The sequence below is a fragment of the Atractosteus spatula genome, chromosome 12 (assembly GCF_055471065.1).
Source record: "Atractosteus spatula isolate fAtrSpa1 chromosome 12, fAtrSpa1.hap1, whole genome shotgun sequence".
NCBI classification, from domain to species: Eukaryota; Metazoa; Chordata; class Actinopteri; order Semionotiformes; family Lepisosteidae; genus Atractosteus; species Atractosteus spatula.
In genome coordinates, this window is record NC_142717.1 from 31785005 (window position 1) to 31812138 (window position 27134).

The following is a 27134-nucleotide window of genomic DNA, read 5'->3' on the forward strand; positions in this document are numbered from 1 at the left end:
TAGTTTTACAGTAGCTGATTTCATCAGTGGTTTATAGGGCTAGGTTATTTTGGGCTTTTAAAACACTTCTGGGAATGTTGTTAGAGAGATCTTAGACTGGACCCCTCACAGTTTCCGTTTTTGTTCTTTTTTGCATCTGATAAAGACTGAAATGAAATGTCACACTTGCATCTTTCCATCAAATCTGTTTCTTTTTGTACAGTCAATTATTTTTAGTAACTAATTTAGATCTTTGCGAAAGGAGCTTATTTTTCACTTGACGGTTCATAGTGTTCTGTATTTTAGGCGCCACTGAATTTCGTTTCATTCTGAAAAGCACACAGATAGGACCAAAACTTGACAGCAGTTGTGCAGTTTACTTTGTGCCTTTCTTCAGTGGATATTGAGGTTAAAATATGTGATTCATTGGAGACTTAGGATCAGGAAATTGCGCAACTGGATGCTATTTTCAGCTGTGTCAGTTTGTCATGCAACTTGGCAATGATTAACGTGTATTGTTTTTACAAAAAAAAACAGATGATGCTCTTGGTATGGAGACTGTCGCTGAGTCGGCTTCCATTTTCAAGACTGCCCTCTGTTGGAAACCAGGAAGAAAATGAACAGCCCAACAATGTGACCTTCTGTCTTATTGGCCATATTTGAAAAACATGTAGTGTACCACTATTCTTTTTTCCTAAGAAGAAATCAACACACTAAAGCTGTCAGGAGTTACAGAGACCAAAGTAGTAGACACAGAATTAAGGAGACCTGGAAGGCATTTTCACAATATGGGTATCGAGCAAAAGTTACCTGTTACTGTCCCAGTCTCACCCCAGACTCCCGTTTCCGAAATGTTGCCCCTTATCATATTCCGTTTGTGCTCGTTGTGTCCACAGATTTCTGACATTCAGGTGTGCGGCCAGTCTGAGGACATGACAGCCAAGGAGAAGCTGCTTCTCTGGTCTCAGCGCATGGTCGAGGGCTACCAGGGCCTGCGCTGCGACAACTTCACCAGCAGCTGGAGGGATGGCAGGCTCTTCAACGCTGTCATTCACCGCCACAGGTGAGGCTTTTCGCGCTGCCTGCCAGGCTGAGCTGGGAAGGGCTTACATTTTTTAGTTATCTCGGGTAACATTTCTGCATCAAGAAAATTAGCCTTGTGGCTAGGACTTCTTCAGACATGACCAGCAAGTGCTGTTTGAAGGTTCTCGTTTGTGTTTTCAATTGAATCACTGAAGGATGATTGTAAAACCTACATCTTTACCTATAAATATTCTTAAATACTCCTGTCATTGATAGCAGTTATAAACCAACGTAAACCATGTAAATGAGAGTAACTGCTGAGAAAAAACACCCTCAAGAATCCCTCTACTTCCCCGTGGCTTTAGGCAGTTTAAGGCATAGTTTTAAATTCGTTGCTCTCCTGATAAGGGTAAGAATGTGAAATATCTGTCCAACTACAGGATGGCAGACATGCCATGGCATGCAATCAATAAATTAAAGAAAAAAGCATAAATGTTATGCTGATTTGTACAGAAAAAAATAATATAAAGGCAGTCTTTTATCTTCAACTTCATTTAAAAAACGAACTACTTTTAGCGTTCAAGTCAGTTTTAAAACATTTACATTGCCGATTCACAATTTGCTGTGTATGGGAATATTTGTGATCCAGTGGCCGGGGTTAAAATTTTCAGCACTTTCTTTTTGAAAAATACAAAAACAGAAGTTAATGGGTGTCATTTCACAGAACAGGGGGTTCCAGCCCTGGTCCTGTAGGTTTTTTCTCCCAACTAAGTTTTTTATTGTAGGCTAATTGACTCCAGTTTTATGTGTGGGGCAAAAGTTCAGATCTTAGAAGGTACTGTACAATAGCATTTGGAATTTGCATCTCCCTGTGCCAATTTCTGAGTTTCGGTACCCCTCTCATTCAGGTGTGTTGTCTGAAATTTGATCACTTGGACCTCTGCTATAGTCATTGTTGGTGTATTTGTACATTGTCAGATTCATTGTACCACCTTCAGTGACAGTGTCAGTGACCCATTTACTGTAGCCACTTTATATCCACTTGGATGTGCTCTTTAAAGAGATTTCCAAGGTGCTGAGTTTGCACCTTCCACCATCAGATACCTTAAGCATCATTGAACCTAGCATACCATGCGTTAGTAACAGTTTTTTGGGTGAAAAAATCATATTTTCACTCAGACGGGAATTCTCTTCTTGACCAGGCTTGTTGTTGGCTCACAGGCAGAGGCTTCCTTCATGAAAGAGGCCCCTTTTAATAAATTTTAGAACATGTCAGTGCTCAAGGGTTTGAATACTTCACAGGGGAGTTGTCAGAGATGGCACTGAATTATTGGGGGGCAAATGGAAACGTAACCTAAAATTATTCTGCTTATTTATCCCTTCTGCTCAAATGGGTTTATAATATATTCATAACCCCCCGAACTAAATTGAATCAATCAATTGTTACATTTGTAGAAAATGCAAACAAACCAGCTGTTCATTGGCTTCAACAAAGTTCAGTGAATCAAATCGAGATGCTGTAAGAAATTCCAACACACCTCAGTTCTAGGTGCAGTAGATGAATGTCATTATTAGCCTGTTATGAAAAAGAAAAAAACAGAAGGAATTCTATAGACATGTATTTGTGCTGAAGTGCAACACGTCTTTTCCTAACTCATTTTCACTAACGAAGTAAATCATCAAGTCGATAATAAGCTGGAAAGCACAAATGCTGACTTTAAGCCTATACTGCATGTGCATGGAGTAACTCCCCAGCATCTTAATCGGACAAACTCCCAAACTGCATTTTCTGTAAATGAACAGTATGAGATCTTTTACAAGTAAAGAGTGACCAAAGATATAATATGATACCAGTTAAAAAAAATTCTAAAAGGCATGGTCAGTTATTGTCAAATTTTCAGCAGCTCTTGCAGTTATGTTGTAGGCCTGACGTTTTTTGTGAGCTTGAACAAGTGGGGCATTTGAGGCAGAAAGGGATACGTTCAGAAAGTTGAAATCCATGGGGCAGTTAAAGCTACAAACGGTAGAGAAGAGGCACAGGCTTTGCTCTGCTTTGAAGAGTTACATGAGTGGAGCTGAACAGGGAGAGACGCACAAAGAACGAAACATGAGCGCACGGCAGTGCGGTGGGAGAGTCTCTCGCTGAGGTGTGGCAAGTCTAAGAGAAGCATTATGAAAAGAAAAAAAAATTCCCCCGGAGGGCACAGAAAAAAAAAAATCAGTGTTTGAAACTTTAGCATGTACCTGCGGAGAGAAGGTCCGCCCAGCTGCCACAGAGGATTCAAAGAGCTTGGGGTACTCTGCCAGGAACACCCACAGACCACTGAGCCGGGAGTCTGAATAAAGAGACTGTTCCAGAGGAGAGGCAGCTACAGCTACAGCTACAGCTGCCTCTTCTGCACAGAGAGCTTTAGCTTCTCCGGTAGAGCCTATTCACAGAGAGTGCATCGAGTTTTAAGCTTTCTGTTCTCAATGTTAGTGTCACGTGCACATAGAAGCTCCTTTTGCGAAGCAGAGTTTTCTTATTTTCTTGAAGTTTTTTTGTAGTGGCCGAAATTCAACAATTACTTTGACGTCTCCTTTGTTACTATTCCGAATCAGAGTGAGAGAACTTTTAATACCTTTATGGACCAGGTGCATTTGAAAGGTGGATTGTTTTCTGGAAGAGCAGGAATATTGTGCCCGAACACCATGTGGAGTGGTGTTTGATCCTGTCTGGTATCCTTCAGGAACTGTTGGTTACAGAACATGTGGCAAAGAGCAATGTTGTGACTGTGGATACTGCCTGGAAGAAGAGCTCTGAAAAACCTTGTAGTGGAGGAACAATGTGAAGACCTTTGGCAGTGAGCTCCTGCTGCATCTGTTTTTACTGAAGTGCACCTCCTTTGAATCCCTGGCAGCTGTCACCTGTTTCCTCATCACCCATATATAATTATATGTTTTTCTATGAGAGTTGTGCTGCATTTTTGACCACACACCCATTTCTTTTCGGAGTCCTGGAGAAGGAGAAAACTGAATTAGACAGCAGGAATAAGAAATATGTGGAGCAAAGCTGGAATGACAGACACAAAGATGTCGGGCTAATTTAATTAGAGGGGACTGGAAGGAAGTGCGATACGTCTGCTTGTGAAGTTGTTTACTGGTCTTCCTGTTTGAGAAGGGGGGTGTGCTCTTCTCTGCCACCATGCTGAGCTTGAAGAGAAAGCCCAAAGTAAAAAAACGGAGGACCGGCTCAGTGGGCAGCGTGCCGGGCTCGTTGAGTGACCTGGAAGACAGGGTGGTGATGCTCTGTGAGGACATCCCCTCCGAGAGCTCCTGCGATTCTGGCCGGGGGTCCCAGAGCCCCGGTGCCCGCTCCAGCGGGGACTCCCAAAGCACGGAGCACAGCTGGAGCTGCGCAGGCTCGGGTCGGGAGCAGGGATGGGGCTCTCAGAGCAGGGAGCAGCAGCTGTCCTTCCGTGAGCTGCAGTACGTGGAGCAGGACTGCCCGAGGAACCCTGGAGAATACTACACCGTGTCCTCCACCCTGCGTGTCAAAGAGCTGTACGCACTTGCTCTTCATTGTCCTTGCCCTGTCGCTACACTGAAGGGAGAGTTAGCTGCAGCATTTTTCATTGTTATTATTTTTCATTAGAAATAATACCAAAGCATGGTGGTCCTACAGTGTAGACGCAGAAAATTTGCAAAATAAGTTTAGGATTGTAACACGTGTTTGGAAGTATTTGGAACTGTAAAGAAGAGAAACAGGAGCGGGGCTTATGTAAACCTTTCTATTGTGTGAGGTTTCGGACTTGATTCTCTAGGACGGCAAAAAGTAAATGAATATTTCTGATGATTTGAGCACATTTTCAGTTACATCTTATAAAATCACTGCTTTTGCGGACTTATCAGGTGACATAATATATTGTTTGCAATATAGAAATCGCTTAAGGGATTTGAGTTGCAGTCAGAAATGATTTTAGCAAAACCTTTTTCTTTATTGTAGGTGAAGATTTTGGCTTTGAACCAGCATACATACTGTACAAAATGCATTCCCTCCCTTCTGTTTAGTCTCACCATCTCTCTCTGTTATATTCTTTGCTCTTACTGTCAATATTTGCAAATAGAATGCTATTTTCTGCTGCCAGTTCCCTAGTAGTGTAGAATGTAACCTGTTTTTGCCAGCTTTTCTGAAGAGCAGCTAGATGACACATTCTGCTCCTAGGTGCTTCAGGATGTGTTAATCATCCACTCATACCTCTAGGCTGTAAAGAGCAGATGTTCAGAGACTACATTATAGATTATAGACAGGTGATCTGTTATTTTTAGATTTAGGTAAATGAGCCTTACACATACAACACAGTCCATATTACCAAGAAAATAATTAGTTGGCAATCCTAGCAGCCTACCTTTTGTCATCGTTAGTCAAAGATGTCACTTTTTGTTTCCCTTTATAATAGCTCCTAAGCAATATTCTCTGTGTTATAGATACTTTTTTGATGGCTGGCTGTGATGCACATCCCCACCTATGTAACAAATTTTAAACAAACTAAACCATGTCAGATATGTTTTACAAATTTGCTTTCATGGAGCGAAATGCAATTCCCATGTTAATCTATTAATAGCCTCTTACCCTGGTAAAGTAAAAACCTAAAAAAAGTAAAGTTCTTAGTTTCAGTAAGTTAATTTATTTATCTAGTCATTAGTTATATGAAATAGGTGCCCCACTGTTTTTTTGTGGGTTGAAATATATTTGGCAACTATTTGTAAAAGAAAGTTCAGACTTACAAGACCAAAAGCTTCATCGCTTTCCTGTATGAATTATTTCAGAATGTGGGGCAGTTCTTTCTGGATGACTATCATATTACAGTTTTTTTTTATCTGCAGGAAGCAAAAATGCCACACTAACAAATTTAAGATAAGTCAGTTGTTCAGATTTTAGATGCATCATGCTTTGTTTGTATTACACTATGTCTTTTTGGTGAGAATAACATAATACTCAGTGCCACTCATTTTGAAATACTGTACTTTTTCCTTCACATACTTGGATAACAAACATACAGGATAGAATATGTGAAGAACTGCTTCTTATTTGCAGTTATACCCTTTAAAGGACTTTTTTTAGACCTTTTCCGATAACACGGAAATTTAATAACTGCGCATCTAAACATTATGTCCTTGCATAAATTTTATCTTCTGCATAAAAGGCACTTTTTCTCTAATCAAACTAAACATACTTTGCCTACACAATACATTAAATAATTCATCTGGATCAGTAATCCCCCAAAAATAAATGATGCAGTATATATTGCAATGTGACTGCACTATGGAAAAATCCTCATTTTTCATCTGAACAGAGGTATCGTCTCAGTAGCCCTGATTCTCTGCCCTGCTCGTTCTGTACAGACCGATGCTGATCGACATGAACAAAGTCTACAGACAGACCAACACAGAGAACCTGGAGCAAGCTTTTACTGTGGCTGAGAAGGACCTGGGTGTCACAAGGCTACTTGACCCTGAAGGTAAGGTAAACCAGGACTAAAGCTAACTTTTAACAATAGCACATTATTTCAGATGAGATGCTAAATTCAGGTTCTTTTTTGGATTAAAAATGGCTGTTCTACCAGTGGTTTATTTTGTTATACATTCTGGAGCACACTCAGTTTTTAATTAATTAAAAATACATTTTAATTGATTAAAATGGGTTGTGCATCAGTAGAGACAAAGTTTCTTTTAAAATAATTAGAAATCAAAGTGAAAAAGTAAACTAATGACAGAGCTGGAAACAAAGGAGTACATGGAGAATTAAATTAATGTTATTGGGGTTAAGGTGGTGATGGTCCCTATCTTCAGAATACGTTTGTGGGGATGCAGTGTGGACCAGTGGTACAGGTCTATATAATCATCATCTATTTTGGTAATCAAAATGGAAGTTTTGCAGGTAAAATCCACCCTCCTCAACGATCTGAGTAAAGTCTCTCTCTGTTTCTCTGTCTAGTTTCCAATCACATTACTTATTAGTCCCATGAAAAGCATTAGCCTTAAGAGAGAATACATCAAAGGAGTGTTTCAAATAGAATAGCTCAGTGCTGTTAAAGGATTGCTATAGACTTCAGAGTAGCTTGGACATGTTTTTGCTGGTATAGGCCTGGTCCACCCTCTGTGATTGAAGCTGATGTTAATGTTGATTCATGTGGGCAGAATCCTTATGTCTGAGCTCTTGAATTGATTTAATTTTGATGTACAAAGCCTTTATCAGTGCAAGGGTGTGCCTTTGCAGGCAGTAAGTGATCATTTTCATGACTATAATTGCCTGATGTTCCTTTGTCCACCTCTGAACTCATCTCCACTGAACCACTGGGGATGCATTAGAACACAACGTCACCCTAAACTGTCAGTTTTTATCTGAGGGATAAAAGACACTTTCACCTGGGAATGGAAGAAAGCATTTGTCAGAATTCAGGCTGTGAATTCAACATGTACCAGACAAACAAATAAAATTTGTCCAGAATGTTGTTTATTGCAAACTGTTTATTAAATCATAGATGTCCCATGACTGTTAGTAGGGTTATATGGGTTTTTTTTTCAAATTTATCTGAAGTCTTGTGTCTATCTTTGTAGTTGCAGTCATGAATCTAACCAAGTGCATAGGTGGTGAAATATTAATTTAAATAGTGAATGTAAAATAAAGTAAAAAGGCATTTTTTGGGGAAAATGAAGCCAGGTTAATTTCTACGTAGTTTAGAACAGCAAAAAAGCAAACTATAAATAGAGGCTACACTTTTTTTTATAAAACCGTCTCATTTATTTTTCCTAATGAAACAAGAGAATGACTGGGCGCGTCTATCAGACAAACATTTTGGGGGCATTTTGGAAAAACAATTAGAGAGATTTCATTGGGTGTGTCATAATGAATCTAGGGATGCATTAATTGCTACGTCCCTGTGTCTTTGTATTAGACGTGGATGTTCCTCATCCTGATGAGAAGTCTATCATCACCTATGTCTCCTCCCTGTACGACGCCATGCCCCGCGTCCCGGACGTCCAGGATGGGGTGAAGGCCAATGTGAGTATTGGGGCGAGTATGTCATTGCTTGTGGGGGACACATCCTTTTGTCTACCACACGCTCAACTCAACTCATTTCCTTTACCATCAACATAATTCACCACTTTTTTAAGCATAACAAAGATTGTAATTAGTTTTTAACACCCATGAATCCCCAGCAAGTGGATTTCTTACCAACTGGCCTATTAAAAATGCAGAGTGTGAATACGTTCTGCTGCTCTGTAGATGCCGGTGTCTCTGGTCCTCGTAGGCATAGGTTCCCAGCATGAATACAAATCCTGGAAAATTTCCAAGGAACAATCAAAAGATTCATTCCCATTCCACAAGTATGACTAAAGCCTAGTGGAAAATGAGCTGACATTTTGCTACTGCTTTCTTCTTAGAATGAGTAGGCACATTATCTAGAAAATTGGACTCAAGTGGACAAGATCAGCTGAATCTGTTGCCACACTGTGTCCCATCTGCAGACAAAAGGGTCAGCACTTTTCTCAAACAGTAGAAATGTGAAGTTAGGCTAAAGATGAAAGGGACAATTTAAAAAGTACATATACACATTTTATTCATCAGTGAAACATCATACATTTGAGTATTTCCACTTGTGCGTGTAGTTCTGAAGTTTGTGCTAAAACAGATGATTACTGGAAAGGGCATGTGTTTTTGTGTTACAAATTTTTAACTCTTTATTTTACGATTTACAGATGGAATTAAAGTAATTTTCTGCTTTCATCTTCCCTTACAGTTATATGTTTTTTTTTCTAATTAACCATTTACATTATGCATTATACTTGCCAGTATTTGCTAAGCCTCTCCACCTGTAATGCAACATAAAAGGTTGTATTTTCCTTTATACTGTATAAGTGGAAAAGGGTTCTGTAGTAAATTATTTTTTTGTGATTGTTTTCTTAGTGGTAGCTAAAGGAATTCCTTGCATACACCTGTCTCTTCCTTCCATATAATCAAAAGTAAAATTACCCAAATACATACCGGAGAATTCAGATGGTATGTCTAGGTTTACTATATTATTAAGGGCAAAATGGATGGATTTCCAGTATTGTATTTCCGGGCTTGATCAGAGTAAGTGTAAATCAGTTGCTACTTGCTCTCCACATAATCTCCTACATTTTAAACTGCTTCCTTTTTGTTTTGCTTGAATTTTAGGACAGTTAAAAAAAATACGTCAGGTTTTTTCAACAGACGTTTGTCCAAATGTTCTCATATTGTATTTGCCTGTAAGAGCTTTCAGCTGCATATTTGATTAAATGGTTATTGTGAAACCAAATTAATATGGAACTGTGAAACAATATTAATATACTGCTAAAATCTGAGAGACATGTTTGTTTGTTATGTCAGTTGTCTTTTGTTTCACTCTGAATCTTTTTATCATATCTTATTGTTCAGGTTCACAATTCCACTATTGTGTCTCTTTAACCTTGTTTGCAAGGTAATGTGTTCTAATGATAGGGATCTGAGCTGTCATTATGATGCTGTTATGAATGATGAGATAATTATTCACAGTTCCCACTCCTGCTATATATCTGTCTTCACATGATTTGGAAGAAGCTGATGCAGGTCTGCTTTTGCTCCCACAAGAACCATGAATAGGAAGGTTCTTCTGCATCTAATGTGTGCAGTACCCGACCGCATAGCATCACAAGTACATGGTTTGACGTCAAAATTGCAACGGTTCCTTCACCTCTAATGCCAGATCAGTTTTACACTTTTCAATGTGGCACTTAAATATAACTTCTGTACTGCAGAAGCTGTGAAAATAATAAATGAGAGAATTATCCTAAAGGAGCAAAAGGACATTATGGAGAGCTACCACCTCTTAAGTGGATAAACCAATGCAAGTCTTGTGAGTTGAAACAAGGTTGCATTTCTTCATCTGTGCCCAAATCCGTGAAACTGTGATCTTTAATTGATTATAGCTGGTATGTAAGTAAGCAAGTTAGCGAATGAAGGAAGGCAGGCTCTTGATGCTGGTAAAAGCCCTGACCGAGCCATGCCTGCTGTGCTCTGCAGGAACTGGAGCTGCGCTGGCAGGAGTACTATGAGCTGGTCACCCTGCTGCTGCAGTGGATCCGCCACCATGTCATCATCTTCGAGGAAAGAAAGTTCCCCACCAGCTACGAGGAGATTGAGGTGAGTCTGCTTCTGCCAGGGGTCTGGGGTGCAGAGACCGAGGTCTCTGTAAGTGAGCTCTGTTGGCACTATAACACATCAGGCCGGTGCACTTTGTTTGTGAATGTGCCTGTATGTTGTTGTTTACTTGTTGTATGTTACTTTGAAGCAGGTAGTAGAGAGCCACGTTAGATATTGACTTGTGTTTCAGATATAATAACTGGTTATGAAGGGACACCTGGAAGTTATGAGGAAAATTGGACACAAGTGATCTTGAGTGTTTTGCACAAATGGTGATCCCTCAAGGTGTCATGTTGTTGAAGCAGATTCCCTGGGAATTCCCTGGGTGAGACCCATGAAGTAACAAGATACAGTACCAGCACGATGGGCTGACTGGCTGCCTCTCATTCATGACCTTTTTTTATGTTCTTATGTAATTGTGCCATCAGCGAAAAGTCTACAGCAACAAAACTTTCTTTTAGCAGCATTCTCCAAAAGTGGTTGGAGGTGAAGTACAATAAGAAAAGAGAAAAATCTCGTCCTGTAGAAAAGACAAAAACTTCATTTGTACTTGGATCTTAGTTTTTTGCTTTGGATGCACCATGTAAGGTACATGGATTTTAATTTCAGACACTGTTCAGCTTAACCAAAAGAATATACTAGAACTATTTTGTCATTAGTACCTTTTTTTACTGTATAGGTTCTCTAATTACTTGCTGTTTTATACTCCGGAACAAAGCCTGTGCCGTTAAATTACAGATCAAAAAGAATGGATTTTCTTTGTTTTCTAGGGGAAAGTTGAAGTTGGTTTTAATAGCAGGGCGTTGTTTGGGCTGAAGTTGACTGGGTGGGGCTCTCCTGTAATACGTGTCTTAACTGGAGGAGTGATCTGATAAATGCTCCCAGGCACACATGTATTTTTATTACCTCTGTACTTGGTCCACTCCCTGGCAGCACTGCCACTCCCATAATAATCCAGAGATAAATATTAAATAAAGCATTTTTAAACACCACTTTCAGCCCATTTAAAACAAAATTATTACAATAATCACGGAAGAGTGAGGTGAACAGTTCACATGCTCATTTAAATTTTATCAAATGATCTCCTGTAGGTACTGTTTTAAAGGAGGCAAGCTCTTAAACGTGTCTCTATGTACTGTAGCCTGGAGTATAATTATTTTAAGAATAGACCTTTTATCAAAGAAACAAACCACATTCACCTGGGTGGAAATTCTTATATTAAATTATAAAACATTAAAAACTTTTTAAAGTATTATTAACCTTAACCAGCATTCTTAGTCAGACCATCCATTACAGTGTTATTTGCAGATGGTTTCACGCCTCCCTTACATTTCAACTGTTTTGAACAAACAGCACATCAAGTTTTAACTTGATTTTTAATTTGAGTTTTACTTTTCTTCAAAAGAATCAAACATCTGACTCCATGTGACAAAGTGCTATTCTTGGGTATTGTTGTAGATTACTAATAGAAGATTTGGGATTACAACTTTGTGCTGTTTGATTACTGATATATAACCAAGTATAAGGCTAAAAGACAACCAGATTATGTATTACAAGCCAGTTTGCCAGTTTCTTTCTTCAAGATGTTACAACAGATGAACTGAGCCAACCTGTGCTGTCCAAAAAACAATTAAATTGTATGCCTTGATTAACTTTAGAGTCAGTTTGATGTGTTTGTTGTTCACGAATGAGCAGGAAACGCTTGAGTGACTTTGACAGTTGTATAAGTACTAAGTTACCTCATTAGTGAGAGTGCCTAGTGGGCTCAGGAAATGAGATAAAAATGTCAAGCTGGGTGAAAATCAAGAAAAAGAACCCATGAAAGAAGCAGTTGAGCCCCTAAAACATTGTATGGGAGGCTGGACTCAGCTACAGTACCTCAGATGAACTCGCCAGCAGTGGAGAGAGGTCTTCTTTAGTGATGAATCAGAGTTTTGTGTCGACCAGCCCAATGGGTATCGGCAAGAGTGGTACAGAGGTGCAGAACACTAGTGATTGGTGGCATCCAGGCTCACAGAGTTTTTATTTATCAAGTGCGGGGATGTTGCCTGCTGCCCTTACTGAGGTGACAGCATTCCAGCAGGACGGCATACCTCCGCATGCTGCTACTGTAGCAGAGCCTTCTCATGAGATGAAAATGTGCCATACATGTTTAACTCACCAGATTTGAGTCCCATTGAACATTTGTTGGATGAGCTCATGTGTGTGGCATTTTGGGCTGAGAGACCAGTGAACAGGTTGGAGCAGAATCCCTCAAAACAGTATCTGCAACCCAGTGTAAAGCAGGTGTTGCAGACTTACAGCACATGTGTTGTCTAACAGAGGCTATACATGCTGCTGCCCTTTCACTGCAGACACCTCGTTGATCAGTGTAGTTGATAAATGTTAATGCATGTTGAATTTACCTAGGTCATGTCTGTTCAATAAAATGATACCTGCTGCAAAACATTCCACAATGTAAAATTGTTGCAGTTGTCATGCTCGGTATACAGTACATGTACAGTATCTTACTCTCTGTCTGATCTGATTTGGCCAATGTGGTTCTTAAATACCTTTAATAAAAAAAATTATTTTTTATATAACTTCATTTTCTTCTTTGCCAACAGTGGGATAGACCAACCGTTAATTTTTAGTTTCATTTCAGGATTTGTGACATTAATGTGTTCCAATAGTGTCACTCAGGATGCACCCATGTAGTCTTGCTTTTCATTAATAGAAAAGTGGTCAGCCAAACAATTTTTATCTGATTGTACTCAGCAGGCTAGCTCTTAAATATGGTGGAAATAACGCGCTGATTCAATTTTGTCTCTTAAGGTTTTGTGGCGACAGTTCTTGAAGTTTAAAGAAACTGAACTCCCTGCTAAAGAAGCCGACAAGAATCGTTCTAAGCTCATCTATAAGTCCTTTGAGGTGAGTGCCGTCATGGTCAGCTTGCTGTGTCAAACTTTTTATTGTTTTATTTGACTGTATGGACAGAAAATCCCATGGCCTTATTTTTACCCCTGGACAAACTTCCATTAATATTGCATTGCCAGTGAGTAAGTGGAATGCTGGAGTGTTACACATATACCTAGAACTTATGACACAAGAAATTCAACATTTGTGTACTTCATACTTCAGAAACACAACATTTGTACGCTTTTGGTGAATGTTTAAAGCAAAAATAACAGAACGGACTGTGAATACAAGTTGTGTTTTTGTCTCTTGCATGGAGATGCAACTTCAATGTGAATTTAGGACAAAGATGGTAACTGATGCTCCTGTGTGTCCTCTCCATAGGGTGCTGTGCAGGCTGGCCAAGTCAAGGTTCCACCAGGTTACCACCCCCTTGATGTGGAGAAGGAGTGGGGACGCCTCCACGTGGCTATTCTGGAGAGGGAGAGGCTCCTCCGGGCGGAGTTTGACAGGTGGGTGGGCCGTGAACTGACAGCAGTTTTCAGGGCTTTGAAAATGAAAGGAATGGAAAACACCTTTTCTGTTGTGGTCATTCTTTAAAATGATTGAGCTGAATGGATTGTAGAAATGGCGAACCAGCAACTGTCTTTGTTTTAAATTATAATGGGTCTTGAGGTAATGGTCACATTGAAGGACTCTGATTTACACCTAGGATGCCTGAAAGGAAACACAACTTCTGCAGATCTGCCTGTCTGGTCTGAAAATGTCAAAAATTAATAAGGAGCATTTTTTTTTCCAGGCAAATGATGTGTTTATGTAGTCATATGCATGATAGGGTGTGTTGCTTTGGTTTAAAAGGGATCCCTTTTTATTTGAGAGCCTGGTAAGCTCTATTAGCAACTGAAATGTTTGGTCTGTGGTGTTGGTTGAGGGTGTTTTATTCCTCAGAAACAATACAGTAGTTGTCTACCAAGACATACAGACATTGACGGTGGTTTTAATACCCTGAAGGGAAAGTGTGCTACAATCACATGCCTTTCTGAAGCCAGTACAAATTGTATCTTTATTGCTTAGAGAGCTCACTGCAGGAATCTGAAGGAAGCAGCAGAATAAAATCACAGAACATTGTTATTTTAAGGAGATCCCTATGCAAAATCAGAACTTCAGCAATGCATACATCAGTGTCACATGCAAGTTACCATAATAGTGCATCTTGATTTATTTTTATTTATTAAGCTATGATTCTTTTTGCTAATAACTCATCTTCTTACATTCACTTGCACACCAGCTAGCTCATAGCTGATTGGCAGAACATGCAATGGACCTGTTATTAGTGTTGCACAAAAACAAATGCCATCCACTTTGGATCAATGTATTGCATGTCTTAACATCACATATTTCCAGTTCAAATCCCCTATTTTGGATCTGAGGTTTTTTTTTCTGTCCACTTTTGTCATTATCATTGGAGAATGTGATTGATGTGGTGGTATTGGTTGACTAGAAAGCTAGTAGCTACCAAATGAACAAGGTGAGCTTTTATTGCCTTTCTGATTTCGTTCTTATGGTACAATTAAATGACGTTAAAGCTTGCACCTTACTGCTCCCTGAAGTGTTAATGGCCTTTGTCCACATTTCTCTATTCTGCTGTTGGGGTTTCCAGTATGTGAATTTGTGCAAATCTTTCATTCAATAATTCAGGGATAATTTAGTTATTGAGGTCAGAAATTGAAATGATAGTAAATGAAACAAGCACAAGAAAGAAATGCTGAATTGCCTGCTAATCAGTTTCACAGAGACCTATGTTTGAGGATCCAGAATAGAAATGAGCATGAGTAAATGCAGCAAATGAACATTGGGATAACTGCAGCTGATGGTGTTTTAACCATTCTTCATTCTTAGGATTAATAATATTGTAAGTAGGTCTGCGTAGATCATTTAAGTCTGGCTGATCTATTTGCACTTGGAAAAGCTCCAGAGCCAACTGCACAATTTAGGTCATTGCAACAGAAATATATTTTTGTCTCAGCTGATTATTAAAGCATGTGTTTGGGTTTTCCATCTCACAAGAATCATTTCATTTTACAAGGGAGGGGACTTTATCACAAGATAGTCTTGTTGCTGGCTCTCAGTGAGCTCTGTAGGAGCCAGTAGCTCTACAAAGCTCTGTGGAAGGGAGCCCTGCCACTCGTCCTCAATGCCACTGCTTAACCCGGTCCACAGCCTTTTAACAGAACTGGTCCGCAAGGGATTTTGAAGAGATTTTCCTTTTAGCTTGGGGCTTGTGAGAGGATTCGAGTTTGTTACACTTTCCCCATCATGGACTTTGTTACGTTCAGCCTGAGTTTACAGTACTTGCTTTCTTCACAGAGGCAGTGAGTTTTTCCTTTTAGTTTGTGTCTGTTTTAGCTAACAATTTTATAACTAGGAAGACTGAATAAAATGCTAGCTTTGTCGGCTTAATGACATTTGTTGGTAGCACGGCGTACTGAATTCTAGAGCTTTCACCATGTTGTCTGAGGATTTCAGTCCTGCACATCAAAGCATGAAGAAGAATTTTTTTAATAAACCTAAAACTAGAAATGAAAAAAAGTGAATTGCAAATAAGTGCATTCCATTAGCAAACATTTACACAGGCTAGATAGATTTATAAATGCACGTAGAAAATACTTCTCTGAAAAACAGTTTAAATTTAGTTGTTTTACATTGTCTTTTACCAACTATTTTCTTTCAAGTGTTTCATACTAAATGGTTAAAATACATGCACAATGTGACTAAACTTTATTTTAAATCTGTTTGTGTGGAATAAAACAGTATTTACAGTGCACATACACAGCACCTGAGTTCTGCTGTCATCATGCTGTCACATACAGTATAAGCTAGTGTAGATTATACTGTATGTGACAGATTATAGATTGTCACATACAGACAGGATAGATTGATGTCATGCTCCCTATATTTGTGATACAATCCTTATACTGTACCTGACACCAGATTCATTTAATTTTAAAGGAATTTTAAGGCAGTGATCTTAAAGAGAGTTGAAATTTGTAATTTAGGTTATATTATATGTTATTATATGTTATGTGTAATATACTGTATATATGTTTAACTCTGGCTCCAGGTTAGAGAGATTGCAGAGAATCGTCAGCAAGATCCAGATGGAGTCTGGGGTTTGTGAGGAACAGCTGAACCAGGCGGAGGCTCTCCTGCAGGCGGTAAGGGGCTGTGGCACTAGGCTGGATGTTTCAGTATTTTATTTTCAGGTCAAAATGTAGTATGAGAAATGCACTTCAGCCTTCCCCCACTGATCAGAATAGAAAACTTGCAAAAGTGTTTAAAGGAGAATTTAGCTTGCTACATGGGCTAACTCACATGCTATTCCACTGTTCTTACCAATAGTTTAAATTTAAAGTAGAATTTATTTCAGTGCAATCAAATTCTTATTTTTACATAGCTTGTTGTAAAATGATGTACAGTTTTGTTAAGTAAAATGTTCTCTTATGAGTCAGAAGTTCATATTATAGTGCTCCCATGTGGCTTGATCAATGAAGATGCTTTAAAAAAAGCTGAACCTCAAATTTGACTGACTGTTTGAGGTAACTCAAAACAAATGCTTATACGGTATGTAAGCTGAAATCTGCAGATTTTGAAGAACTGACAACATTTCTAAGAAACATAAGCAATGTATTTGTTCGATTCAGGCAATAAATTTAGGTTAATTTTAACTTTAAATAATTTTAAGTCTACTGCTCTCCTGACCCTTATTCCAATGATGTTCCCATGCTATATATCTGCAAAAGACAGGACAGTGATGAATTTCAGATATGTACCGACGAAATGCAACTCACTGACGGCTGCTCTTTCTCTAGGACATCCGTTTCCTGAACATGGGGAAGCCTGCCCAGAACACAGCCGAAATTGAGAAGGACTTGGACAAGGCTGACGGGATGATCCGGCTGCTGTTCAATGATGTCCAGGTGCTGAAGGACGGCCGTCACCTGCAGGCGGAGCAGATGTACCGGAGGTGAGAACCCCCTGCCTGGGCAGAGTCTCCTGCAGGCCAAAATGCAGCATCACAACAGTCTGTAGTGACAGGAAGAGGAGGAATGAACACATAGAGATAGAGATAAACTGCTTTGAAAGTGGTGTCTGGAGACAAAATATGACTGTTGTTCAAGACACTGAAGTATTTCAGGCGGTATATTAGTATTTTATATTTTATTGTATATTATATGTAATTGTATATTTATTTATCATATAATATATAATTATATATTTATTTACTATATTTATGTAGTATAGTTTTCAATATTCTTTTATCCTTTTTAGCATTAACTCCATTTCTTTTAATTCTTTAAATAACTCTTATTTTCTAAACCTACACTGTTTTTCCTGTGCTACAGCAGCTGGATATACACCTTTCACCTTTTACAATTTAAGAAAGTGGGAATCAGCTTTTTTTCTCTGGAGCAGATGCACTTGGAAATCACGTGGTTAATATGTAAATTGTTTTTAAGAACGATTCTGCATGTTGAAGACATGTTGTGAAAATGGAAGCTGTGCCCTGCAGTCCCCGAGGCGTCACATTTAAATTTCGTGTTCAGTAACGCGCCGTGTGTGTGTCTTCAGGGTGTATCGCCTTCATGAGCGCCTGGTGGCTCTGCGCACCGAGTACAACCTGCGTCTGAAGTCAGGAGTGCCCCAGACTCAAGCTGTCCTGACCCAGACCGCCCAGCAACAGACCATGCGGACGCGTCCCGAGCTGGACGACGTGACCCTGCGCTACATCCAGGACCTGCTGACATGGGTGGAGGAGAATCAGCGGCGCATCGACGGGGCGGAGTGGGGCTCCGACCTCCCCTCTGTGGAGTCCCACCTGGGCAGCCACCGCGGCCTCCATCAGTCCATCGAAGACTTCCGCGCCAAAATCGAGCGGGCGCGCGCAGACGAGGTAGCAGACAGCACCCACCTGTGGCGTCCTTGCAGTGTCACATGGGAAATTTCAAACTAAAAAAACAACTTTACTCTTCCACAGCACTCTATGCACAATCTACACATGCCAGCTATGTGCTGACTCTTTTGCTTTTTGATTTATCAAACCCTCAGTGTGGGAATGTAAAGTGAAACTCGCCTTTTCTCTTTCATTCAGAATCAGCTCTCACCCGTGAGCAGGGGGGCTTACAGAGATTATTTAGGGAAGCTGGACCTGCAGTATACCAAGCTGCTGGTAAGTGTCACCTAGATTTTTTTAGTGTTCCGATTTTTAGGGCATCTCACAGAAATTGAAGGTCCCTATTTAAATGTCTTTTCTTTTTTTTTTAAAGACTTCCTCCAAGTCTCGTCTCCGCAACCTCGACCAGCTTCACGCCTTTGTGTCGGCTGCAACCAAGGAGCTCATGTGGCTGAATGACAAAGAGGAGGAGGAAGTGAACTACGACTGGAGTGACCGCAACACCAACATGACCGCAAAGAAAGACAACTACTCGGTACGGTGATTCTTTTGATCCCAGTGACAGATAATACAAATTTACACCCTAACCTACTTTTACACAAAACAAAAAAGTTATTCAGGGGAAAATATTAGGCATCATATTGTGTATTCACATATGTTTGAGGAGAACAGAGATGGTCCTGAGTTGTCTGTGTCACAGACCACTGTTTAGAACTATGGAAATTGGTTTGGTCAAGTGTACTGCAGTTTGTGATGTTCCAAAAGTGGGAATGAAAATGATAAACCCAAACTACATCAACAGTAGCAAAACTACAGTATTGTCCCATCAGTGTGTTTGTACTGCCTGTCTGGTCCAAGAAGGTCCTGAGGGTCTCTTCTGTCTGATTCAGGGTCTGATGCGGGAGCTGGAGCAGAGAGAGAAGAAGGTGAATGACACTCAGGCCAATGGCGAGAGGCTGCTGAAGGAAGGGCACCCAGGCAGGAAGACAGTGGAGGTGAGTAACTTTACAATACATTTAAATACAGTAGGTGGAGAATGGGTGGAGGTGGAGAAATGTTCCATCGCTACATTTTCATTTTGTTTTGATTTTTGAGTATTCTTTGAACAAATGGCAGAGGATAGAATAAGGCAACTGTTTCAAGTAAGCCTGTTTTTAATTCCTAGGCCTTCATGGCAGCCTTGCAGACGCAGTGGAGTTGGATTCTACAACTGTGCTGCTGCATTGAGGCTCACCTCAAGGAAAATACAGCATACTTCCAGGTACGTAGTTCGCTGTCATGTCTGTGCTACTCAGAATGGTCCAGTGTGAAGCTCTGAAAGACTAAAGCCCTGAGAAAGGAGATAAGTGTGTTTTTTTTTTGCTTCTAGAAAATGTGTTTCAAATCCTGTCATTTCAGAACACATTTTCCTTCACAACTCATTTTAAAGACCAATATTTTGTATTTTCTGATCACTTTTCTTGATCCAGTCATTACCCTTATCACTACCATCAGTCAAATAAATTAGAAGCATTTTCTGATTCCCTCTACAGTTCTTCTCAGATGTGAAGGACGCGGATGAACACCTGAAGAAGATTCAGGAATCCATGAAGAAGAAATACAGTTGCGACAGGTCTATCACGGTCACACGGCTCGAGGACCTGCTGCAGGATGCCATGGTAACTGTAGGGCTCCTGAGAGCCATCGTTTAGGATTATTATTTCCATTTTGTGTTGTTTAGATAAATATCAGTGAAGTTACAAATTGTCTTTGCTGTGAACACATTCTTATGTTCTTTAATCTATTAACTACTAAGTTCCAAATGGGCTAGATGGCATAAATGGCCTTTATGGCCTTTTCCTAAAAATTAAAAACTAATTTGACCAGCTGGAAAAAAAAAATTCATAGAAGTGGTTTTCATCCTGAGTTTCTTTTATAAATACATGGGAGAAATATCTTGCGGCAAAGTGTCAGTTCCTTTCCCATTAAAATTTAAGCACCTGGAAACAGTGCCCTCTGACTAGTTTTATGATTAAACCAAAGGTGACCTTTATTGGTGACTAGAATTGAAATGATGTGAAATGAAAGCCAAAACTGTAGGTATTGAAGTCACTGGCATTTAAGGACTGAGAGGGAAAATATCCTCTCAGCATCATTTTGATGTTCCCTGTGCTCTTCCCCCCTGCAGGAAGAGAAGGAGCAGCTAAATGAGTACAAGGCCCACCTGGCGGGGCTCAATAAGCGTGCCAAGACCATTGTCCAGCTGAAGCCTCGTAACCCAGCCAACCCCCTGAGAAGCAAGCTTCCGGTCCAGGCTGTGTGTGACTTCAAGCAGATGGAGGTGAGGGTCTGCAGAGCAAACGCTCGAACATTCACTGACCACTGCTCACGGTTCTGCAAACAGTGCGTGTGAAAGAACGGCCTAAAATAGCTGTTTTTGCTCCATCTCTCCTCCAGATCACAGTGCACAAGGGGGATGAATGCGTTCTGTTGAACAACTCCCAGCCCTTCAAGTGGAAAGTGCTGAATGCTTCAGGGAATGAAGCTGTGGTGCCATCAGTGTGCTTCCTCATCCCACCTCCAAACAAGGAGGCCCTGGACTCCGTCTCCAGGTATGAGAGCCGTGCATGTGGAACTGGATATTGGCATAGTTGGAGAAATCCACTATCACTGGTGACTGTTATTCAAAGGACTTCGGGACACTCCAGTGGATATTGGTACCAGTAGCTCAAGCAAGCGTAATGAATTATGTAGTCATGCTCAGGTTGCAGTAAAGATACTGTATATAGGGATAATTTTTGTTTTTAGAGAAAACATCCCAAATAAAAGTCTAAAGCTTCTGTCTTACAGGTATTTGGTAATAGTGCAGTTTATTAAAAATATCACCAGATATCACCAGATTTATTTTTTTCCTCTGTTTCATACATTTTAAAATGACATTTTATGCAATTCACATTTTTGGTGCTTTGTATAGCTTGGATTCAGTCCACCAGAAGTTGGTAACCATGTGGCACCACCTGCACATCGACATGAAGAGCTTGCTGTCCTGGCAGTACCTGATCCGTGACATTCAGCAGATTCAGTCCTGGAACATTATCATGGTAAGAAATCATACCAGAGGTCCACCTCTCTAGCCCTGCAGACTGTGAAGGTCTTTATTATAATCAAATAGAAGAAGGTTAGGTTTCTCTAGTCAAGCCAATCGCTAGTTTCAATACAGTAAATCAGAACTTGAGTAGAATGAAAACCAGAAGACACTATGACCCTTTAGCAGTAATGGACCACAATATGTATACTGGGCCCTCTTCTATTACAGCCTTCATATATGAAAAGCATGCAGCTGTACGTAGAAAAGTAAAAAGAATAGGCAAAACAGCATGACAGCAAAACAGTAAAGGTGCAAGATAGAAGCTTCTAAAAGTTTAATTAATCTTCCTTTTGAAAATGTTGATACTTTAGTACTAAAATAAGAAGAAATAAGCTGGAAAGAGTGATGAATCTCAGGTGTTGAAATATTAAGCTAATTCCCCCCCAAAATTGAATTGCATACCTGACCAATATAAGAAATAATTGTGTGTGAATTCTAATCATAATTAATCAGCTGGCTAGCCTGCAAGAATGTTAAAATGGGTGGTTGGATATGAGGGTGGTGAACTTTGGTGAACTTTATATGATTGTTCTATCACCTTGTCTGTTATCTGTATGTCTGATTGTGCTTTTTTTACTGAAGGGCAGTTTCATATACAGTAGTCCAGTGTTTTGGATTTTGGTTTTGCATTTTAATGTTACCAAGGTTTTTTTATACAGAACATTATTTGCATCAGTTGTTATACACATGAGCTCTTCAGACAAGAGCCCCTTTTCATCTCCCTTCACTCCTGATAAAGTGGAGAACATAAGTTTATAGTTAAATTCAATATAACTTACTTTCAAATGAAGTATTTTTGGAAAACAATGATGAGTGGTGTCCTTCTTCAGTTACTGTGTGCTCAGGGTTTTTGGAAATTCAGTTAACTAAATAATCTTCCCACCCTGTTTGTGATATTATGAAGTCTACTCATTATTGTTTTAAATGAGTGTGGGGCCTTCACTTATTTCAGGAATGCAGGTCCTAATAAAATTGAAATGTTCTATGAATAGTCGCTTTTTCTTTGGAAAAGTGTTTTGCCAGTTCATGTTTTACTTGCTTTGAGTCTGCATCCAGTGCTGCAGTAGTCCAGTTTGGTAATAATTAGTTCTCTCCTGCTGATTGATCATATTTTGAGGGAGTCCATTGCTACCTTTACATGCAAGGTGGAGGAGGGGGTGAAATCACTGACGTGAGTCTTTCTTTGTGCCTCAGTTTAAGACCCTGAAGCCTGAGGAGTACAAGCTGATCCTCCGGAACCTGGAGCTGCATTACCAGGACTTCATGAGAGACAGTCAGGACTCCCAGCTGTTCGGAGCAGATGACCGCATGCAGGTGGAGAGTGACTACAGCAAGTCCACCCACCACTACGAAACCCTGATGCGCACACTGGAGAAAGGTGAGTCCTGCCAGACACACAGCAGCACTCCCTGCATCCTTACAGAGGAGAATTTCTGAGGGATTGCTTCAGTTAATATCTGCTAATTCGCAACTGGTTGAATCATTTTGATTCATTTTGATATATAGCTCTTCTGTTGGTCAAGAACTTTGTAGTATAATATAACTTTTTAGCCTAAACAATTTCTTATTTAGGTTTCAAGTTATTAATACTTAAGAGTTTATCTGTTCTTAACAGTTAGGAGGTTATCCATATTTTAACTGAAGTGTGGTGTAATCGTAGAGAGTTGAAAGCGTGTGATCTCCACATCTGTAAAACCTATGTGATCTCAATATCCATGATATGGCATAGACTGTTACTGGTAGATCTTTGAAATGCCAACAAGGAGAGCAGTGACAAAACTGAATGTTTTCACTGGAAAGAAACTAGAGCAGAGATTGTTTTTAAGAGTGAGCAACAAAGTTCTGCCAATTAAGAGCAAACTGCAGCTCTAAATGTTTGTACAAATACTGTATATTTTGTCAGAGAACATAGAAAATAATGCTAGTATCTGAACTGCACTGCACTGGAAATGTTTCAAATAGGAAGTAAAGAGAATATTTCATGCTGATTTTGTCATCTGGGTACTGGAAAAATTGAGCCTTGGTGCTGTTAATAACACGAAGCTTCCTTAAATAATGAAGCATACCCCACCGACAGGAGTGAGAGATTTTTTTTTACCCAAGCACTGTAGGCATCTTACCAACTTACAGTACTCATTTCAAGAAAACACCCCACAAAACACCACACACCCCTCAAAATAGACATTTTTAGGATTTCTATATGAAAATAGGAATTTATATGGATTTATCTTAATTATATGTGCTGCCAATAAACTAGGTAAAAAAGATTAACATAAGAATTAATTTTTATAGCTAATATGTTGTGTGTTTTCCTCTTTTATTTTTCAGTGTAGAATGAAAATTTTCTTGCATGTCTAACAGTCTTTTAAGCAATTACAGTATTAGTGCATTCAAGTGAAGAAGCCATTTGATTTAATGAAAATATCTTGGTGTGTATGAAGAAAATACATCTTTTAATATTACTAAAGTTATATAACTGTATTGTCATCTAAATGGGGTATTAAGATGAAAGCAATGGATATTCTCAATTGCCTGCCCAGAGCTTCTCAAAGTGTTTGATCTTTTACACAATGTGCATGTACCCCAGAGGGTGATAATTCTTTACTGTAGATTATGAGAACCAAACAATAGATAACTGTTAACTTCATATTGCAGGGTCGATGATAAGATTGAAGGGTGAGTGGCATGCTGGTGACCACTTTGTTGCTTTAGGACACCCACTTAGTTGCTAATTGGCCAAAGCTATAAATCTTTATGTGGACGGATGAAGCTGTGCTCTCCTTCCATCACATACTCGCACTGGTTGCTGTGTTTTAGCCACTACAGTGCTTGAAGCCCTGCAGCTGTTGATAAAACTACCCACATGCATGTTGTTTTTGCACTTTGTGTAGGTTTGGTGTGAAACCTTTTTTGTGATGTCTTCTTTAAGAGATTGAAGATTTTTAATGAAATGCTCAATTGATTTGTTACTGCGTGTGAACGTTTAAATATACTATTTAATATATTGTTAAATAAAGCATGAAAAACACAACCAATCGGAATAACAGAACCCATAGCATTTGTTGCATTTTAAATGACTCACTATATTTCAGTTTGCAAGAGGAATAGATAGGTATTGTAATTTATGCGGACATTCTCTCAGAATTACTTGAGACAATAAGATTGCATATTATAATAAAGAACAATACTTCTAGAACACTGTACAATACTTTAGTTCCTGCTCAGACTAGATTTTAACCTATTTCTGACTAGGCTCTAATACACATTAGTTAGATTATGTACATGATGGTGTTGACACGGGGGTTAGTTAACCTATGTGATAAACGCAATATAAAAAACAGTCAAAACAATATTTAAACTTTTTAAACATGAACTTAAGAGCCATCAGGCATGTCTCTCTTTACATCTCCCTTTCTTACCAAATATGACAAGGAATTGTTATGCCTATAAAAATGAGTCTTAAATACAATTGTAATTCTTCTTAATCCAGGAGAGCAAGACGAGTCAGTGTGCAAGAGCTTCATCTCCCAGATCAAGGACATCCGCCTGCAGCTGGAAGGCTGTGAGTCTCGCACCATCCACAAGATCCGAATGCCCCTGGACAAGGACCCCCTGAAGGACTGTGCCCAGAGGATAACAGAGCAGAAGGTACAGGGACAGGCACTTTAGCATTTAAAAACTCTTCTACTGTAAAGTACCACTCAGAGGGTTTCAGGTAAAGGAATACTGCTGGCTTAAAGTTACACTACATTTTTTTGACGTCCTGTCGAGAAAGATTCAGTAATTTTCTATTCAAATGTGAGGAAAATCATTTTAAAATACTGTATGTATGGCTTAAACAGAAGGGCATCTTCTTCTTCTGAGAGATTTTAGCATTTTTTAAAGTAGATGTTAATGAAAAGGTTAATGAAAATCGGGACATATCAATGTCCCGATGCACAGACCCAAAAGTAAAAGTGAGGATTCCCTGGTGAAACAGCATCTTTGTGATGAGCAAAATGTTTTTGTTGTGCAGTTGGGTTGTTTTATTGACAATTAGTTGTTTTAAATAACATTTTTGTCAAAACGCAGGCATCTATTGATATTATAAGGAATTTGTGTTTACAATGGAAATTAAGTAAATGACTAGACAGGACTGTCTACAACAAAATGAGAAAAGAAAGCCCAATGCTGCATTTTCTTTCACTATTACAAATTGCTGATTGGCATCACAAGCAATATGCTTCAGAGAGAGTGAGGGAGTAAGCCTTTGGGGACAGAGCAGGTGGTATAGAGTGCAGAGCGAAGCACACTGGGAGGGCATGGGACAACAGGCAAACCCATTTTGGTGCCGCCTGATTTCCTCTGCAGGTCTGAGAGATCAGTAGAGTAGAGTAGTTTATTGCTATGTGTACACTTATGTTGGAATTCCTAAATCGCGATGATCTCTCGGGACACAGACAGTACAACAGACAACACCACACGATGTAGACAGTACATTACAAACATAATAAACAGTAACAAAAAGAACAATAAATATATTGTGGGACAGTAAATATGCAGTATTGAGAAAACAAAACATGGTGGACCATGCAAAAAGTGCGTAGTGCAGATATGTATTGAGTCTGAGGCATTGCAGTTAGCTGTTGAGGATGCATACTGCAGTGGGATAGAAGCTGTTCTTGAGTCTAGTGTGTTTAATAGTGCGGTACTGCTTGCCAGAGCGCAGAGGGGAGAACAGTTTATGGCTGGGATGGATGGGATCCTAAATGAAGGATTGCTTTATTACGACAGCGGATGGTGTGAATCTCACCGATTGGTGGTAAAGCATATCCTATAGTCCTTTGTGCCGTCGCCACAACCTCTTGTAGCGCATCTTTGTCATGCATTGTAGTAATGCTATACCGCACAATGATGCCACTAGTGAAGACACTTTCTATGGAGATCAGTGATGGCTTTTTGTCAACAGGAGTGACATAGTGGATACTTGGCTGACGGAACTGGAAAAATAACTTACAGTATGTGGAGGCTGTACCCCACTCTTGTCCAGTTTTTCCTGTCTCTGCTCAGCATATTGGTGGGCAACTTGCTTTGATCTTCTTCTTTGAGCCTTTTTTGTTGTTTTTATGGGAAAGAGTTCTAATAAATGTCTTATCAGTAATGGGGTGTCTGTATATTGTAGTTGGATAAGTAATAAAACTCTTTATCCTTTCGAAAAGCAGAGCTCTGGGTAATGACTTTGTTGACCTAAGAAACAAGCATAGTGCTTTTTATTTCATTAGATTTTATGTATTTGTTATAGGAATTTTCCAGTGACTGTAATCATTATTGTATTCTACTCAGGGGAGGAATATTATTTTTGATTAATCAAAACTAGATATGAAGTGCAGAGATGCCATTTTAGGCTCATTTTGTTATTTTTAAAAAATGGAACATATTGACATATTGACAGACTGAAAATCAGACATGCATAGAATATAGTACCGAGCATATACAGTATATTAATCAAGATATGCATTTTCCATATTTTATTTTCCAGCAGAAAAACACAACATCAAATAACACATTCACACTAAAAGCACAGAAGAGTAAGGAGTTCTTTATAAAGCTTTTGGGATGGAGACTTCCTGTAATGTAGTAAACAGAACAGAGATAATTTATAGTTATTACCAAGCCAATGTATTTTCCGTCAGAAATGACAAGATGCAGCTTTTATAATCGTGCTGTCTGTGTCAAACACTTTAGAGCTAAGGTCTGACTTCCTGACTGTGTCCTCAGAAAATCCACACTGAGCTGGAGGGCATCAAGAGGAACCTGGACAAGGTGGCAGAGAAGACTGAGGCAGTCCTGGCATCACCTCAGCAATCCAGCTCTGCTCCAGTCCTGCGTTCTGAGCTGGACATCACCCTGCAGAAGATGGACCATGTCTACAGCCTCTCCTCTGTCTACCTTGACAAGTACATGACCCATCCATTAGCTGCCCTCTGCTTCCA

At 39.5% G+C, this 27134-nt stretch overlaps 1 protein-coding gene across 17 annotated transcripts in view; it reads left to right on the forward strand.

Moving 5' to 3' along the window:
* The window catches only part of pleca (plectin a), a 192267-nt gene that overhangs the window by 145786 nt on the left and 19347 nt on the right, over nt 1-27134 (forward strand). For 14 of the 17 annotated variants that reach the window (XM_088929319.1, XM_088929313.1, XM_088929314.1 and 11 more), the window contains 21 exons: nt 876-1042; nt 6388-6503; nt 7941-8047; nt 10070-10189; nt 13004-13099; nt 13469-13596; nt 16206-16299; nt 16954-17108; nt 17714-18035; nt 18234-18311; nt 18409-18570; nt 18926-19030; nt 19201-19296; nt 19568-19693; nt 20203-20355; nt 20472-20626; nt 20989-21115; nt 22357-22540; nt 23818-23838; nt 24653-24810; nt 26920-27098. In XM_088929319.1, coding sequence (XP_088785445.1) covers nt 876-1042; nt 6388-6503; nt 7941-8047; nt 10070-10189; nt 13004-13099; nt 13469-13596; nt 16206-16299; nt 16954-17108; nt 17714-18035; nt 18234-18311; nt 18409-18570; nt 18926-19030; nt 19201-19296; nt 19568-19693; nt 20203-20355; nt 20472-20626; nt 20989-21115; nt 22357-22540; nt 23818-23838; nt 24653-24810; nt 26920-27098 — 2849 coding nt within the window. The remainder of the gene's footprint in view (nt 1-875; nt 1043-6387; nt 6504-7940; nt 8048-10069; nt 10190-13003; nt 13100-13468; nt 13597-16205; nt 16300-16953; nt 17109-17713; nt 18036-18233; nt 18312-18408; nt 18571-18925; nt 19031-19200; nt 19297-19567; nt 19694-20202; nt 20356-20471; nt 20627-20988; nt 21116-22356; nt 22541-23817; nt 23839-24652; nt 24811-26919; nt 27099-27134) is intronic. The other 3 variants (XM_088929322.1, XM_088929318.1, XM_088929317.1) reach the window with 1 other exon arrangement.